The sequence below is a fragment of the Thamnophis elegans genome, chromosome 6 (assembly GCF_009769535.1).
Source record: "Thamnophis elegans isolate rThaEle1 chromosome 6, rThaEle1.pri, whole genome shotgun sequence".
In the NCBI taxonomy this organism is placed as follows: domain Eukaryota; kingdom Metazoa; phylum Chordata; class Lepidosauria; order Squamata; family Colubridae; genus Thamnophis; species Thamnophis elegans.
In genome coordinates this window covers 54,829,908-54,848,520 of record NC_045546.1, presented here as the reverse complement: position 1 = coordinate 54,848,520, position 18,613 = coordinate 54,829,908, and the positions used below count along the sequence as shown (strand labels likewise).

General features: G+C 39.1%; 1 protein-coding gene across 1 annotated transcript in view; it reads left to right on the top strand.

Moving 5' to 3' along the window:
- The window catches only part of DSCAM (DS cell adhesion molecule), a 320,316-nt gene that overhangs the window by 227,031 nt on the left and 74,672 nt on the right, over nucleotides 1-18,613 (top strand). The window contains 4 exon segments of the mRNA XM_032219921.1: nucleotides 5,688-5,855; nucleotides 12,901-12,971; nucleotides 15,351-15,591; nucleotides 18,467-18,613. Coding sequence (XP_032075812.1) covers nucleotides 5,688-5,855; nucleotides 12,901-12,971; nucleotides 15,351-15,591; nucleotides 18,467-18,613 — 627 coding nt within the window.

Sequence of the window (18,613 nt, the reverse complement as noted above, 5' to 3'; positions counted from 1 at the left end):
CTGCTATGAAGTTGATCAGTCCCTCTCCCTTCTTAGGCACTTTCCCCCATTTCCTGCTCAGTTAGAGTCAGAAACAAGAATTTGATGCCATGGATATCCAATTTTCCAGATTCCATATGTCCTTCTAATCAAACAATAAACTATTTTGGCACTTTAAATTCTAAGAGGGTGTGACAGCTCCCTATAAAAGGGCTGCTGCCAGACTGAACCTTCGCTGGATTGTACATAGTTGACTTGTGCTAATAAAGAGCTGTTTGTTACTGTGAAGCCTGAGTGTGCTTCATTCACCCGATCCAACACTGGTGATGAAGATGGGATTGGAAGGCAACTAGGCAGACAAAAAGAGCACAACAATCCAGCAAGTCAATCCAGCCCGGAGCACGGCATGGCATCAAGCAGCCATCTTTGAGCGGCAAATTCAAATGCACTCAGGAACACAAGATGACAATGCATGCCCCACCGACTCTGTACAACCCAGTCACCAAACATTGGGAATCCTACATGATGAGATTAGATTGCTTCCTCAAAGCCAACAACCTCATGGACCTTTCTGAAGGCCGAAAAAAGAATATGTTCCTGAGCTACTGCGTATCAGAGGTGTTCAAGATGGCGAAGGATTTGTCCGAGCCAATGCCACTCCAATCGGTCACTTAGTCTGTTCCACAACAGACACTGAGGACACACTATGCTCCCAGACCATCTAAATACGCCTAGAGGCACAAATTTAACATCCGTAACCAAAAAGAAGGGAAATCATCAACGAATACGTTGCGGCGCTCAGAAAGGCCACAGAGTATTGCGAGTTTAGAGATCTTGATAAACTACTACTTGACCACATCATATGCGGTGTTAGGGACATTGGTCTGCAGAAGAGGTTATTAGCAAAAACTAATTTTACTCTCCAAATTGCCCTAGACGAAGCCAGGGCTACTGAGTCTTCAATTAAATCAATGGAAATCCTGCAGCGTCAAAATATTCCAAAGAGCATGCGGAAGAGCGCAGGCGTGCATCGCGAGACCACAGAGTCTGAAGGCTTGGAGAGCGAAGATGACAGCTACCACATGCGCAGTGATCGCACCAAGCCGGCGTGAAAATTTGAACTGTGTTTCCCGCCTTGCGCCGGCTGCGGAGGAAACCACCTCAAAACACATTGCCGTTTCTACAATGCCATCTGTCAACGCTGCGAATGCAAGGGGCACATCACCAAGGTCTGCAGAAGCAATCGCCCCGCTACAACCTGGAAGCCCAGAAGCATACCTAACCACCAGCAGAGGCCCAACCAAGGGGCATAGCAGCTGCCACCACAGTGAACAAAAGGCAACACCAGAGTCACCTACCACACCTCCATTGGCCAAATCTGCACAAAGCGGACAAAAAAGCTGAAAATCACAGTCCTCATTGAGGACTCTCCATGCAATATGGAGATTGACACAGGGTCATCCTTGACCATAATGTATTGGGCAGCGCTCAAACAGGCTATCCCTAGCCTTAAAAAGTATCAGTTGTGGGTTCCAGACATCCGCCTTCGTGACTACCAGAGGAACCGAGTCTCCATCGTGGGCCAGGCAACTTTCCTGGTTAGGTTCAAGACCTTCTGCAGCAAGCTACCAGTGACGGTAGTCAACGGAGACCTACAGAACCTCCTGGGGCTTGACTGGTTCGAAGCCCTGGGCTTAGAAGTGACCAGAATCAACACCATATGAGACGAAAGCACTGAGGAATTCCTTAAGGAATTCGAGGACATCTTAAGTACCGGTCTAGGTAAGTATGAGGGGACTCCAACATCTTTTAACTTGGACCCCAGTGTAGCTACCAACAGGCTAAAACCCAGGAGAGTACCTTTCGCTCTCTGCCCTAAAATTGATTTAGAACTAGACAAATTGATTGGCCAGGGAATCCTAGAGCCGGTAGATCACTCACACTGGGAGACCCCTATAGTGATACCTGTCAAACCTGATGGGTCTGTCCGCATCTGCGCAGATTACAAGTGCACGATAAACAAAGCTTTGAAGCAAAGCACTTCTCCTGTACCCATTGTACAGCATTTACTGCACTCATTAGGCCCTGGAAAAGTTTTTGTAAAATTAGATATGGTGCAGGCATACCAGCAGTTGCCTGTAGATGGCACCATGGCGGAGACCCAAACCATCATGACGCACAGGGGTGCATTCAAATGCACCTGCCTTCAATTTGGAGTTAGTATCGTCTCTGGACCTTTTCCAAAGCATCATGGAACGGCTTTTGCAGGGGGTTCCAGGAGTCATCCCCTATTTTGACGACATATTGGTATCGGCTACAAATACAATTATTTAAAAGATTGGGAACTGCTCTGGCCAGAATCAGAGACAAAGGCCTCCACCTCAAAAAAGAAATGCCAAATTAGTGTGCCAAGGGTTGAATTCCTAGGGTACCTCATCGACAGCTCTGGGATTCACCCGACCAACAAAAAAATTAAGGCAATCAGACCAAACTGCAGGCATTCCTCGGGCTCCTTAACTTCTACAGTGCTTTTCTCAAGCAGAAAGCCATGGTTGCTGTGTCTTTGCATCGGCTTCTCAGCAAACACGTCAAGTGGTTCTGGGGCAGAGCTGAAGCATCTGCATTTACCACGGTGAAGAAACTGCTGTCAGTGGACACGTTTTTGGTCCAATATAGCCAGACTCTGCCACTTGTCCTAACGTGTGACGGTTCCCCATTTGGTGTTGGAGCCGTCCTCAGCCACCGCATGCCCAATGGAACTGAGGCGCCCATTGCCTACTACTCATGAACATTGTCTGCTACTGAGCGGAACTATAGCCAACTGGACTGTGAGGCTCTGGCTGCAGTCGCCAGCGTGATATGGTTCCATGAGTACATCTACAGCTGTGTCTTTGAACTCATCATGGATCACAAACCATTGCTGGGATTGCTGGCTGGGGACCAGCCTACCCCTGTTTCTTTGTCACCGCGAATGACCAGATGGACAATCTTCCTCGCAGCCTACAGTTATCGCCTTGTCCATCGACCTGGCTCTACCTTGGGGTATGCCAACACCTTGAGTCAATGCCCACTGCCTGAACTGCTTGCAGCCCTACCCTCGAGACACCAATCCTCCTCATTGACTGTCTTGAGGCTGGTCCCATCTCATCTTGTGACGTCGCCCGCCTCTCAGCAAAAGACTCTACATTCCGACAGGTTTTGAACTGGGTGTGGAGGGGGTGGCCCAAGAGTCCTGTGGGGTCTGAATTTAAAATGTTTTACTGCAAATGTGACGAACTGTCAGTAATAAATGATTGTTTACTGTGGGGGGACCGGGTCGTTGTTCCACCCAAACTGCGGATTGCAGTATTAGAGGCTTTGCACGTAGGGCATCCTGGAATTGTCAGGATGAAATCTTTGGCCAGGAGTTATGTGTAGTGGCCTAACATGGACAGGGTGATAGAAGAATGGGTGGCTACCTGCACAATATGCCAGGAGTCCAGATAGCTCCCCCAGAGGTGTCTGCTAAGGAGTGGGAGCAACTTCAAGCACCATGGTCTAGGGTGCACATAGATTTTGCTGGCCCTGTTCATGGTCAGACCTTTATGGTAGTTGTGGATGCCTACTCGAAATGGCTAGAAGTAGTCCTCATGACCTCTACCATGGCAGAAGCTTCTGTCATCAAGGCACTACAGAGACTTTTCTCCACTCATGACCTGCCCGATGTTTTGGTCCCTGACAATGGGCCCCAATTTATGGCCATGCAATTCGAGACCTATTTAGCAGCACAGGGAATCAGACATGCCCTGGTCACTCCATTCCATCCGGCTTCCAATGGTCAGATGGAGAGAATGGTGAGATCTGCAAAAGAAGCCCTATCCAGGATGGGCCTGGGAGATTGGCAAACACGGTTTGATCAATTCCTCTTCATACAGCACATCACACCAAGTGCTACCACTGGTAGAAGCCTTTCCGAGCTTCTAATGGGTTGCTGGCTAAGGTCCCACTTAAACCGGCTACACCCAATCTGATCTGCCGCATCGCCCCCAGATTCGACTGGCAAAATAAGAAACATTAGCATAGGGGATCAAGTTTACGCCCACAACTATGCTGGGGGAACTCTTTGGATTCCTGCCACAATAATAGGCATCACCAGACCTCGGTCTTACCTATTAGAGCTTGAGGACAGTCGAAATTGGAGACGGCACATTGACCAACACCGTGGGCGCATCTCCAACTCCAATCTTAGGCAACCAGAGGTAACTCCTACACGAGTTAGCCAAAGCCCTACACAAAAGGAGCACAAATTCACTCCTTCCACAGATAACTCAATCCTGAAGGTACTGGGGCACTTATCTGTAATTGTTGCATCCCACAGCGAGTTCCGAGCGAACTGGCTCCAGAAACTCCAGCCGCGGCCTGTGAGAAGTTCCTGGAGCTTCCACAAGGTGAAGCCACGGAGACAACAGGTCCACCCGACCTGACTGAAGAACCCCCACCAACTGAACTGTGCAGGTCTGGGTGAGCCACCAGAAAGCCCGCCTACCTGCGTGACTACGTTACAAGTCAGTTGAGCCCATCTAAGAGGGGAGGGGTGTTAGATACCAGAAACATTGGTAATGGTTTACACCAAGGTCCTCTGTTCTGGCGGGAACAAAGATTCAATCTGATTGGTCGAAGGGTCTGACAGCTCCCTATAAAAGGGCTGTTGTCAGACTGAACCTTTGCTGGATTGTACATAGTTGACTTGTGCTAATAAAGAGCTGCTTGTTACTCTGAAGCCTGAGTGTGCCTTCATTCACCTGATTCAACAAAGGGTTAATGATTGTTCATAGAAAAATGGTTTCCCATTTTTTTTATTTTGTATTTGTTACTGTTTATCCTCAGTATTGAGTAGATAGAGGAGCAGTTGAGACTCCATCCTGTTCTGACTGGCAAGATAACTATTGGCCATTAGCAGACACCTACACTTCACTAACCATTCCCTTTCTGTTATTAGAACAACTGTTACATGTCTTAGCCAACTAACTAAAAAGTTGGAAGTCATCAAGTTGTGAAAGGCTGGTGTACTGCATGAACTTGCCTATTTTTTCAAAACAATTTATACCAAAGAGAACTATAGTGCATAAAAAGTCTATAGTGCAAAAAAGAATCTCCAACTAATATCTGTTCTAAGCATTTTCTTTAATATCTTTCCTGTTTATGTTCTTTTAGCACTTTGAGGGAATATGAATGTTAAAAATGATGTGTATAAATACTGACCTGATCAAAGTCTTATCTAACTTAGAGTAAATATAATGAAATATTACCAGTGTTATCAGTCTTTGAAATGTTTGACTTCAGTGGTGGCTTTCTACCAGTTTGCACCCGTTCTCCCGAACCAGAGCTATCAAGCAGAGAGCGTACCGGTTCTTTGTTGCTTTGAAATTGGGCCCTACCGCCCACCCCTGAGTTATACCTACCTTTATTTCAGCTTCTGAAGCCTAGTTGATCAGGGGCATCAAGACTGAATTGCCGCTCCGCAGCTGTTTTCCTTGCTTTCTGAGCAAGTTTCTTTTAAGTGTGCATATGCACACAGCGTGCGTCTGGTGTGACCACGCTTAGCGAACCAATAGGAAAGCCGGTAGGAACCCGCCACTGGTTGACTTGTTACATAGTTCAATATTTTAAACAAAGGAAGTTATAAATGGAAGAAAATTTACTATATTTATCACAATTTCTTTAAATAGACTCATGGGATTCTGTCCAAAGAACCAAAGATGTTTCCCCACAGCTGAATCAAGCCACCATCATTGACCTACATGCTTCTTCCACCTACAACATCCGCATGTATGCAAAAAATCGGATCGGCAAAAGTGAAGCCAGCAATGAACTTACTATCACCACTGATGAAGCAGGTACTTTCTACATAGTTATTAAACTTTGAATATTGTTAACATGCCAAATATGCCAAGGAATTCTCTACATGATGCATTATGGCAACAGAGTTCCTCAACAGCCTGATATTGATACTTTACACTTAAATTTTTGCCATTAGTTTCCCATGAGTAAATGTGTTTATTATATTTAGTACTAGTTTAAATTTAAGCTATTTTTAACCGTTTGGTCTCCAAATTGTGAAACTTTATTTTACTGGACCATAGATGAGGAGGAGATGACTATTAAATATAAACTATATACTTGTGGACATTTATGTTCTCTATATCATGTTATTATAACAACATACAAATTACATTGTGTCATTTGTGTACTGATGACATGAAAATGAAGTCATTTGGGTAATGCTTTCATAATATAAATAAAACAAATCACTACAGATGATGTAAAAGTAAATTGAAATTACTGAATTACATATAATTAAAACAGTAATGGCACCTTAAAGGCAGAAGCATATGGCAGAATTAAATATGAGATTATTGAGTTCTTTCAACTCACTTGATCCTAAATTAAAAATGGGAGTTTGGGGGAGTGTCAATGAGTCAGCCAACATTTGATTAGGATTTGAGGTTCAAATTCATGATTTGATTCACGTTAGTGATTCAAAATTTGAAGGCAACCTGATGTACACTGTTTTGAAAAGTAAATTAATATAATATTTAATTTAAAGGCTAAGCTGAAAGGATCAAAATGCTTGCACTGCTTCATTTTTTGGCAGAATGGGACAAGAATAGCTGAGGGGTAGATTTTTTAATAGAGATTAACCCTGCAAACCTTCACCTGGATTTCTTCAAAGGGTTCAATCTTCAAAGACTTTTTTAAAATATTCCCTTCCACTTTATTTGAAGGCAAGCATAACATGAATGGGGAAATTGTCCAAAAGAAAATCAATAGAGAAGTTCCACTAAAGGATTGTAAATGTGATACCATTTAAAAATATAACATTAACAAGCTGTTTAAAAACAAACTTACTGTTTGTTTTACTGAAATATAAATTTGTTGACACGGTTCATTCAGAGTGATCTTTTGGAGGGGAATATCCCAACATACTACTTGTGGAACATTTTTTAAAAGTCTGAGAACTATTTATATCATCACTATTGTAATTCTTAACAATTTAAAGAAATGTTTTGGATTACAGCTATCTAACAGCAAATATACTCTATCAGATAAACTTACACAACAAAGATGGACTACTTAGTGCAAACAAAACAGATACATAAATAATAAGAAGAGAATATTGGTGGTAGTGAGAAATAGGGGGAATATCCATTGAAAGAACTAAAGAATGCTGCACAGCAGAACATAGCAATTAACAGAGATAATAACTACATGTCAGCCCAACAAGTTGATATTTAGGGAACAATATGGATAAAAAGGAATGGATAAGGGGGAAAAAGGCAAGAGGGATAACAAAGAGCAAACAAGGTTTAAAAAGTCTATCCAGATGGTTAGCCATATACATTTGATTAATTAATTAATTAATTTGTGAAATAAATTAAAAAGCAGCAGAAAGACTCTTAATTTCTGTCTTTTTTTTCTCTTTATTTTTGTAAGCCGCCCGGAGTCCTTTGGGATTGGGCGGCATATAAATGTAGTTAATTAAATTAAATTAAATTAATTCTCTTTTCTCTCTTTTCTCTCTTCTTCCAAATGAACCTGCCCAAACAAATTCACACAAACAACAGAGCATTATTCCCACAAGTTGCCTATCAGGAGGATAGGCACATAGTGGCTGGGTATCATGTCAATATCAGAAAGTTTATCACACCACTCCAAGCTTCTCCCATCTTACCAACATCAGTTTGGTTTATGACTGATGAAAAACAAATCAAATATTGGAGACTTAGAAAAGTCCATCCCATCTCCAAATTGCCATTGAATCACTGTGAATTAGATGAAATACTTAATTTCATTTGGTGCCTTGGAATGATTCCATTTGACATTGTAATTCTAAGATATGATTTTGTAGAATCCATTTCAAATTGCACTTTGAACTTTCCCATGCCCCCAGCAGATGTTGCATTAAAAAAACAGTGTGTATGCTCAGCTGTAAAGTTTAATACTGACATTTGTTTTTAAATTGCATGTCATTTCCCATTGTTTTAAGAAACAATGATCTTGGTATGAAAAGGGATTATGAAGCATTATTGTTGTATTTGAATAGAGTAAGATTTAAGCCATGCTTGAATCTATTGCATGTAAAAAAAAATCAAGCAGACAAGAAGTGGAATTTTGTTCAATAACACTGCAAACTTGGATTGAGTTATTGTAGATCATTGATCTCTCTAGTGTTGAGATCAACATTAACAACAGGAATCTGGACTGGTAAATGAACTGCTGCCATTTTTGTTAGGTTGTTTTTCTGTAGTCTCTGAGTGTGCCTTAATTCCAGTTTACTGTTTTTTACCCTGTACTTCTAGTTTCTAAGATTTCATGTTCCCCCAATTGTGGCACTGATATGCCCCGTTTTTTATATCATGTCCAAATGACCTTGATTTCGTATCATCCTCAACTTGCCATGGAGATAGCATAAAGATGCGTTTTGCTGTTTGAAATGAATGCTACTTTTCTTCCTCTAATGAAACCTTTCTTGTGGATGCAATCTAACATTCTTCATCAATGATGTGTTTGATAACATAGTCAAAGATTTGGCTTTGCCTAGTTCCTCCTGGGCAATTTAGGCTGCTGTGCTATGTCCTTTAATGGCTGGGCTGCTGTCCATGGCCATCTTAATTTGAGATGCAGGAGAATCCATACATCTGGCTTTTACAGAGGCAGCCGCCTGCATGATGCTGATTGGCATTTTGAAAATGACCAGTCAAGCATTGCCCAGCATCCTTATCTAAATGTACTTAGCACTCTTTTGAAAAAGAACTAGAATTATGTTTACAAAAAGGACTGTCTCTGTCTTGGGAGGGATAATATAAACTGAGAAAGTGAGCTGAGATATGCAAAGTTTGTTTTCTTGGTTCTGTCATCAATTAGGGCATTATAGGTTTTCTAGTTCTGCTGATATAGGGGATTTGCCTCTCCGCGCTTTTTACTGAGTTTGTTACTTGGGACCTGGCACCATTATACTTACTCCTGTGCCATTTCATCTACTGCAGCTGCCAGCCATGGCCACACACTGTCATTTCCTTGCAACACTAATTGAGGACAGATCTCACTCATTACCAGTCCCTCTTTTGTACTTCATCACATCCCCATACTCCGTAGTCTGTGATTTATCAGCTGTGCTATTTTAAGATATATTTTTACCAGCAACATTTTGTATTAATTCATCACAGCAGCCAGATGGAAACTTGAGGAGCTGGCTCTTACCCAAGAGGGAATTAGCCATCTGAAACAAGGCTTCTGGACAACAATCTGCCAGTGCAATAAGGGAGGAGAAATAAGGATGTTTCGCCTCACTGATGTCATGGAGTTGGCCCAAGGATGGGCACCTATTTGTCAGATTCACTCTTAGTTGTTCTCCACCTGTACTCTTGACATCAATTCTGTCACTTGATTTCTGGAGTCCTCCAAAATCAAGGGCCCCTCTGAATATGAACCCAGAGAGAAAGAGGCTGCTCAGGGCTCATTTCACCAAGAACATGACCACCGTCCAATGTATTTTTTAATTATTTCTTTAAATTCTGACTGTCTGTCTGTCTGTCTATCTATCTATCTATCTATCTATCTATCTATCTATCTATCTATCTATCTATCTATCATCTATCTCTCCAACTCAAACAATGGGACTGTGGGTGACAAACCGTATCAGTAGCCAATCAGACCCTCATTACAGTCACCCAACAAATTGTCAATGAAATTCCTATGCCTGCCATAAACCAACTAGATCCCTAATGTATTTGGGACTGACCATTTGAAACCACGGCCCTACTGACTTAATGCATGACTGTTAATTGCAACCAGACAAGAAGTGATCTGACCATGTCAACAGAAGAATATAATATTCTCTATATCCAAATCATTTAGCAAACTGCTCCAAGGAGAAGACTAGATCTCATGACCACTTTAATGTGTCAGAGTTGAGATCACCTGGAACAAGTCAATGATTGCAATGGAGACAGAATGTGCTGAAGAAAACAACCACGTATCACAACAGAAATAAATGTGCCAAAACCAATAATGGCTTCTGTAGAAACAATATCTTTGAGAAAAACTCAATGAAAAAATTGACAAAAATATGGTTTCACTGCTTTAGTCTCCTGCTAGTTCACCAAGGAACACGTCTCATATTCTTTATGTATATATTTAAAAATAAGATGCAAGATATCTTTCAAGGAAGGTATAACTTTCTGATAATACAGAATCAAATACATATTGTGACTTTTAGTATTGCTTCATAATACAAGAATTACCTCAGTTTTAAAGATTGTCATGCTGTGATACGTAATGAAGGGAATAAAATATATTGGAGCAATGATTTGTAGTGGAGAAAGTAGTAATCCATGCAATTGAGTTAAGCCATTGAAAAAAAAAAACCACTGAGAGATTAAACAAAGAATTTAAAATATCAGAAGGCAGTGTGAGAGAATAGAGTGGTAAACATCCTGTCATGTGAGTTCCAAATTGTATTTGTGGATGGTAACCTGAGTGTGGGACATAAGAGTTTCCCATTATGGAAAGTCCCTGCTTGTCTCTCCTTAATATGCATATGCTTACAGAACATTCTGTATACTTTTTGTTTGCTTAATTAACTAGTCATACTTCCTATTTTTCATTTAATCAAAATTAATATTCCAGAAGAATCCAATTAACTTAATTCAGAGATTAATTTTCCCACTAATAAAGTACAACCTGAAGTTGAAGCTTTCCATGCTGAATTAAAGGTCAGTTATATGGGATCATAATCAAACACGTCAATTTATTCAGAGTAAAGCCAGGAATGGGGTGGGGTGAGGGATAAGCTTTTAGCTGAGTCACAATATTTGTTGCCTTGGTATAAGCTCGGAATATATGCAGCACACATGGAAGCATCACCATTTATTCTTGTTTATTCTAGTTCATCACACTTACCGCAAGCATGTTAACTGGATATAGATTCCCAAGCATCTGAAAGAAGCCTGAGGCATAGAACATAATGAAGATTTTGCAAAAGCAACATCATGAAATATGAAACAAAAAATAAAAAGGGGAGGGCAATGCAGGGGCACTGCTGGCAGAGATGGGCTTCCATATCATATACCATTGTGACTTCAGGCAACTGGCATATTTTATTTAAAGGTAGCACATAAAAGGAATTCTTGCAGCAAGAAGAGAATTATGGAATCTACACTGTCCTTCCATTAATTTTTAGCCAAATGTGTTTTAGATCCTGTATACTTTTGTAATAAATTGCAGCAGCAGCAACTCATGGAAGCTTTGGCATCTAACAGAATAAAACAAAATTTTTGTTTTAATATAAGACTTGCAGCAGAAAAACATTATTAGCATGGAATATTCTTACTTTTATGTCTGTAATGTTTGTATGTGTTCTAAGAAATTTGATTTTTTTTTTTTTTACTTTTCATCACTGGATGATGATTTTTAAAAACAAGTAGTAATTCTTGCTGGAGATTTGAGAGATGTATGTATGTTTAAGCAAGTTTGAGGAAAAATATATCCTTGTTTCCCTATAATAAAAAATATTTTAAAAGCTTCTGCAAAGATTATTCCTAGGTAATGAGACAAAAAACCCACTGTAACCAGGGGGCACAATTTTCAGCTAAATATACACCAATTTGATGTATATGACCAGTTTTCTTTGAATTACTGCATGGTTGGATTTCCTGGAAAGAAATCCATATGGAACTTTTAAACATTCTAAAGAAATGTTTTTTTTTCAAATATTGCATATTATAATAGCAATAGCAATAGCAGTAGACTTATATACCGCTTCATAGGCCTTTCAGGCCTCTCTAAGCGGTTTACAGAGAGTCAGCATATTGCCCCCAACAATCTGGGTCCTCATTTTACCCACCTCGGAAGGATGGAAGGCTGAGTCAACCCTGAGCCGGTGAGATTTGAACCGCTGACCTGCTGATCTAGCAGTAGCCTGCAGTGCTGCATTTAACCACTGCGCCACCTTGGCTCTATTATTAGATCCAAAGACACTGATGGCAGAATATTTTCTTTTCATGTAGTTCTACTTTGATGCTTAATATTGTGGAATCATTCTTACAGAATGAAATAGGAGAACTATAACTGTAACTGGATAGACAAATAATAATGTTTGACAGTTAAATATAGTATTACTAAGACTTACCTTCCTTACTGTGTAGGGTTTTATATTGCTCATTCTGTAGGGTTACATTTTGCTAATAACTCTGGTATAACCAGAACAATTGAATTTCTTGAAATAGCTTTTCCATGCCTTCACAGGGTCATGCATGCAGATAATTGATCTCTCTCTAATGTTGAGATCAAAATTAACATTAGGAATTTGGACCTGGAAATGAACTGCAGCTATTTTTATCAGTTTGTCTCTCTGTGCCCCCTTACTATTTCTTACCAGTTATCAACCTGCCATGTAGACAGCATAAAGATGCTTTTTGCTGTTTGAAATTAATGTTATTCCTCTTTGCCCAATGAAACTTTTGCTGTGGATTCAATCTAACATTCTTCATCAATGATGTGGTTGATGACATAGTCAGAGATTTGGCAAAGCCAAATCTCTGACTGAGGAAAATTGAGGCATTCTAGGCTTCTGTGAAATGTGGGTAATGGCTAAGGGTAAATACAGTGAGAACATCCTTAAATGGGAAACCCCCAATATTCCACATCTCAGACAGGAGGAGGCTGCAGAAATGACAACATGGATAGTTGGATCAGGATGGAGTTAATTGAGTCATGTGTTTTGTTACCATTTTGTTGTTCTGCACAGCAACAGAGTTGCAACTGCTCTTTGCTATATATCAGTATTCTAGAAATTGAGAATATTTAGTGATAGCATGTTGTTTTATGAAGCATCAGAAAATACTAAGTATTTTAATTACTATATCTGTTTTTTTTTACCAGCTCCTGATGGACCACCTCAAGATGTTCATCTTGAGCCCATATCTTCACAAAGTATTAGGGTAACCTGGAAGGTAAATATATCCTCAAATATGAGCTTATTCCCAGTGAATTCATGGATGTATCCATATAGTTTTCCTGGCATTAATATTGAAAGGGTTACCATTACCATCTTCTGGGATTTTCCCTCCCAATTTAACAGCATTCTTGGGCTTCCCTTGTTGTCTCACAGCCAAATGCTAACCAAATCCAACCACCCATAGCTTTTTTAAAATCAGCCATTGTCAACTAGGTTTTGTCAACTAATCTAGAAAAAAAGCCTTTAAGGTGTACAGTATCTCTCATTCTTGAACAAACTGGAACAATGCAAGACAATGAAAGATAATCAGCAGACAATAAATGAAAAAGAGGAATCTGTTATGTTTAGTTCATAGAAAAGATGCTTGTAGAGAGAATGTAACAGCACTCTTCAACAATCTAAAGCAGTGTTTTTCAATCTTGGCCTACCAGAAGATGTGTGGATTTCAACTCCCAGAATCCCCCAGCCAGCTCTGCTGGAATTTTGGGAGTTGAAGTCCACGCATCTTCAAGTAAGCCAAGATTGAGAAACATTGATCTAAAGGGATGGCACAGAAAAGGCAGCCTTGATCTGTTCTCTACCATCACACAGTACTAGGTACAGAGTAATAATCCTCATTTATTGGAAAGAAAATTTTGGATGAATAGTAGGGATATTTTGCTAATGTTAGTATCACAGTAAAACCAATTACCAAAGGGAAATAGGGAATTCCCAATTGCTGGATGTGTTCAAAGAGGGGCTGGGCAGTCACTAGTTAGGAATACTTTAAACTGGATTCATACAGTGGGCAAGAGGATTGTGTGCCTCAATGTTATAACTGCTTCCTTCCTATTCAATAATTTTTCAGATCACCATGACCATTTTTCCCCAAATAAGAATCCAAGATTTTTTCTTATCAGTGTATATGGGTAGAAATAAGCAGCTCAATAGACAGGAAGATGTGCAGTATTTAATACGTGATGCCCTACTCAAATGATAAAAATCTATCTATGCAACTATATCGGATTCAAAAGTACCATAGCCCATAGTATAGTCTTTAACCAAGCTTATTTTCTAACAGAAAGGGTATTGGATTAAATTAAAAGCTGCATGTAAAAACACCTGAACAGCTTTGTTTAATATTTTAAAACATTATCCTTCCAGTATTTGTTATATGTTGGAGAACTGGGGAGTTACTTAAGACTCTTAATATTGAATTAATATATTTGTTAATCAATGTCCCTCTTCCATGATACACCAATAAAAATGGGGAAACTGGTACAATTGCAATGTTCTTGTTTTCTTAAAAAAAATCCCCAAATCAATGTTTAGCTTCTGCTTTGCTATCCACATTTTAAGATATGATATTGAATTTATGATTAACTAAAATTCTGTAGTTGTATCTGCCATACATCATGCAAGTTAGATCGTTCATGTGAAGAGCTCACATATTTAAACACCTGTGTTGTCAGTCATGACTAAGCAGCATCAGACTGGTTAGTATGTGGCATGGAGATTTCAATGATATCATGGAACTGTATGCTGGTCCAGGAAGTTGAAAGTCATCCTGGAAGAAAATAATGGCAGTCACTTCCAAATTGTTGCCAAGAAAACAACATAGATATATCCAAATAATCCATGTGTGTCATGTTTGATCTAAAGGAATTTAAATTAAAATATAATCTAAATATTTTGGTTAATTTTATAAATGTTTGTGGATTTATTTATTGAAAAATATAAAGGAATGTAAAATCTTTTATAACATTCATAGTAATAGTACTTGTTCTGAAATTAGAAAATGTAACTCTGCTCTCATTTCCTTTTCAGTGAAAAAGTGCACTTGATTCAGGGAAAATATTTATTATTTTTATCATCATCACAAAATTTCCCTGAAATTAGAATCCACACTAGAAAATTAGAATTAATATTTTCACAAATAAGAGGGAAATGCCTGGTAGTATCTAACACTTTAAGATCAGTGGGAAACTGCCTTCTACTATTAACATTAGGGAGCTAAGTACTCTAATTCAGTGACAGAAGGATTTCTATCTATAAAAGACAGTTAACCATAAAACTTATGTTTGGACATTTGCAGTCTGGGGCTCAAGGATAGATTATTGCAAGCATAATTTATAATTACAGCTTTAAAGAAAGTTTCATTGTAATGATTGCTTCAGTTATAAGAAGGGAAAATATTCATACTTCTAATATGTCTTCAGAAATGTTGCTATTACATTTTTAATTCAACTTATATTTAACTGTATCGTAGACCTAGAGCTCAGCCCAATCTACTTTAGTACTCTAAACTTTGGGAGAGGAATTTTTTCTCAGCATTTAATTTTTTATCGTAATATTTTATTATGTTGAAAGTGTATGCAACATCTGATTTCTTTAGGCACCAAAGAAGCATTTGCAAAACGGAGTTATTCGTGGTTATCAGATTGGTTACCGGGAATACAGCGCCGGAGGCAATTTCCAGTTCAACATCATCAGTATTGATACTACTGGAGACAATGAAATTTATACCTTAGATAACCTTAAAAAATTCACACAATATGGCATGGTTGTGCAAGCATGTAATCGAGCTGGAATAGGACCATCTTCTCAAGAAATTATCACTACTACTCTTGAGGATGGTAGGTACTAAACTTGAAAGCACTGTTTACATGGTATTGAGGATGCATAGAATTTATATTTTTATATTTTTAGAAAGTAGGATTACGTTTAAGCGTCAGTGTATATGCTATAGTCTGGCAGCAGCTATTGGGCAATCTGTTAATGAGAATAATTTTGAGTAGTTAGATCTCTATTCCCCACTTTGGAGATGCTATTTCTCTTTCTTCCCAAATTACTCCCTAGGGATAATTTGCTTTTAAATATCTTAAATATCTATGAAAAAACAGTAATTTTTAATTATACCTTTTATTGAATACAGTATCAAATGTCGTCCTAATTATGCTGTACTCCTTGAATGGATTCTTGAATTTGAAGCACTGTTCCCCCACCCCATGTGGGAAATAGAAGGAATCTGAGCATGGTCAACATCCTGCTATTACTAAACAAAAAATCGTGGGAATTTCTGAGTTTTACAAGATGCCAATCAAGCTGAAATCAGCAAATGAATGATTCATTATTGCATGAATTTAAAGAGTTTTGTGGAAATACACAGTGTTCTCATTCATGGTCCCCCAAGTTACACTGCAAAAGAGGACATGGAGGAAAAATGGCTGATCTATCTTGTCTTATCATGGTCCTGAGTTAGATTTCCTCAGCTTCAAGTGTTATTTGGCCATAGAAGAAAATAATTACTTGCATGTCTCTAGCTCACATCCTACTCACATCCTACCTCTGTAGAATAAAGACATGGATCAGGACATGTATGTATGTACACATCCTGTATATACACATTAGTATTTTCAGTGTCAGCACAAAGGAACAAAGTGGGGAATCTATTCATATTTCCTCCACCTACTAAATGTAATATTTGTGAAGGGGGGTGGGGGAATAATGTATGTATTCTGGAATTTCCAGTATCTTGTCTTGCTGAGGTACAAGGCAAAGCAAGAAAAGGTGCATTAGCTTTTATTAAGAAATGACATGTCTTAGGAAAGACAAAAAGTATGCTGTACCTCAGCTTTTTCCAAGCTGGTTGAGAATTATGGAAGAAACTCAACGAAAAACTCTGTTTGGAATGTGTTCTAAGATTATTGAGATCAAGTTGTTCAGAACTGCAGAAGGGAGCCCTCTTGTGGCTATATTCCATCAGCAAAGAAAAGTGTGGAAAAGAATGTACTATTATTAGGACTAGTGAGGGACATTCCTAAAGGTTTATGCAATTAGTGCACTCGTAAAATAATTATCAAGAAATATCATCTGAAATGAAATTCTTATACATATATTCTTGTAGAGGCATGTGAGTATGTGAATAGTGTTTACATTTTAGTGCTTACTGTATATACTCGAGTATAAGCCTAGTTTTTCAGCCCACTTTTTGGGCTGAAAAAAGCCGCCTCGGCTTATACTCGAGTCAGTGAAAAATTTGCCCGAAATGGAGGAGAAAAAGGGGTGGGGCCATGCCGCTGGGTGACACTCGTGAATGGCCCAGTGCCCCTGTGAGTTTCCCCTCCCTCTGTGTCAGTTTGCCGCGCAGCGCGCACCGCACCATCCCCCCTCCTCACGTTCTAATGTAATGCAAGGCTGTCTTACGATTCCCCTTCCTCCCCCTCCTGCCGCTCTGCAACGATGTCCCACCTCCTCCTTGTTATGGCAAGCAGCCACATAGCGATGTCCCACCTCCTCTGGTACAGTGATCCAATGATAGGAATCACTGTGCCGTGTGTCATAGGAGGCGGGACATCGCTCCCGCGGCTGCACGGGACATCATCATCACAGCGGGACATCAGCATCATGAGGTGAGTGAAGTATTTCATTGAATACACCGCTAGTTTACTGTTTTTCTTTGAAATAAATATTCAAAAACATTATTGGTATCTATTTTTATTTTTGAAATTTACCGGTAGCTGCTGCATTTCCCACCCTAGGCTTATATTCGAGTCAATAACTTTTCCAGTTTTTTGTGGTAAAATTAGGTGCCTCGGCTTATATTTGGGTCGGCCTATACTCGAGTATATACGGTATTTAAATATCTTTAAAGAGCCTTACCTGTTTGCAAGTCAATCTAATATGGTTAAGAGAGATTCTTGACAATCTGTCTCTCACTACTGTTTAAAGTTCAGCAACTTGTCAAAGAGATTATTTTAGGTTGCAAATATTTACAGGGCCTTGGCTTTGTTCCAGCTGAGAGATTACATGTGAGTGTGTTTGTGTATGTATATGTGCATATGTATATACGTATATGTAGCAGGGATTCCCTATGGTTGACTCTGAAAAAAGAGAAAAAACACTAGCTTCTCATGAATTTTATTCATAGCTTTTAGAGATGAAAGTCCTACGCTTTTGAGTACATACATTGTTTCTGATAGCTTTGAGCTCTTTTTGCTTACTGTTATAGAAAGTTGAATAGTTTATATTAATACTAACTATATTGGTGATAATTTATTTTTGGGGTCTTGATCAATTTGTGAGGCAGTTATTGAAATATTCTTTAAACATCAAAGAACACTAGTTAGGGAAGTTGGTTTTCCAAAATTATCCACTCTGTGTGTAGAAAAACAAAATATCAACAAGAAAATACCATATCTTAGTGATTGCATCTTGAAGATTATCTATAATTTGAGCTACACTTCTGAACATAACTAGATTAATTTCCTTCTCTGATATATTATTTTATTTTTGTACACATATTTCTATCCTACCCTAATTCATGGCATTTAAGATAACACAAGTTACCAAGTGCATCATTTTCAAATTGTCTACATTACGTTACAAGAACATTCTAAAAATAATCTTATCACTCTCTCCTAAAAGGCTTATTGAAGAAATGTCAAAGTTAATTTGTGCATACTATTTTTACAGCATTCATAGTCAAAACCTATTACTGTCAAATTTCAGTTCCTAGTTCCCCTCCGGAGAATGTCCAAGCCATTGCTACATCACCAGAAACCATCTCTATCACCTGGTCCACACTGGCCAAGGATGCCCTCAATGGAATTCTACAGGGATTTAGGGTCATATACTGGGCTAATCTTCTGGATGGAG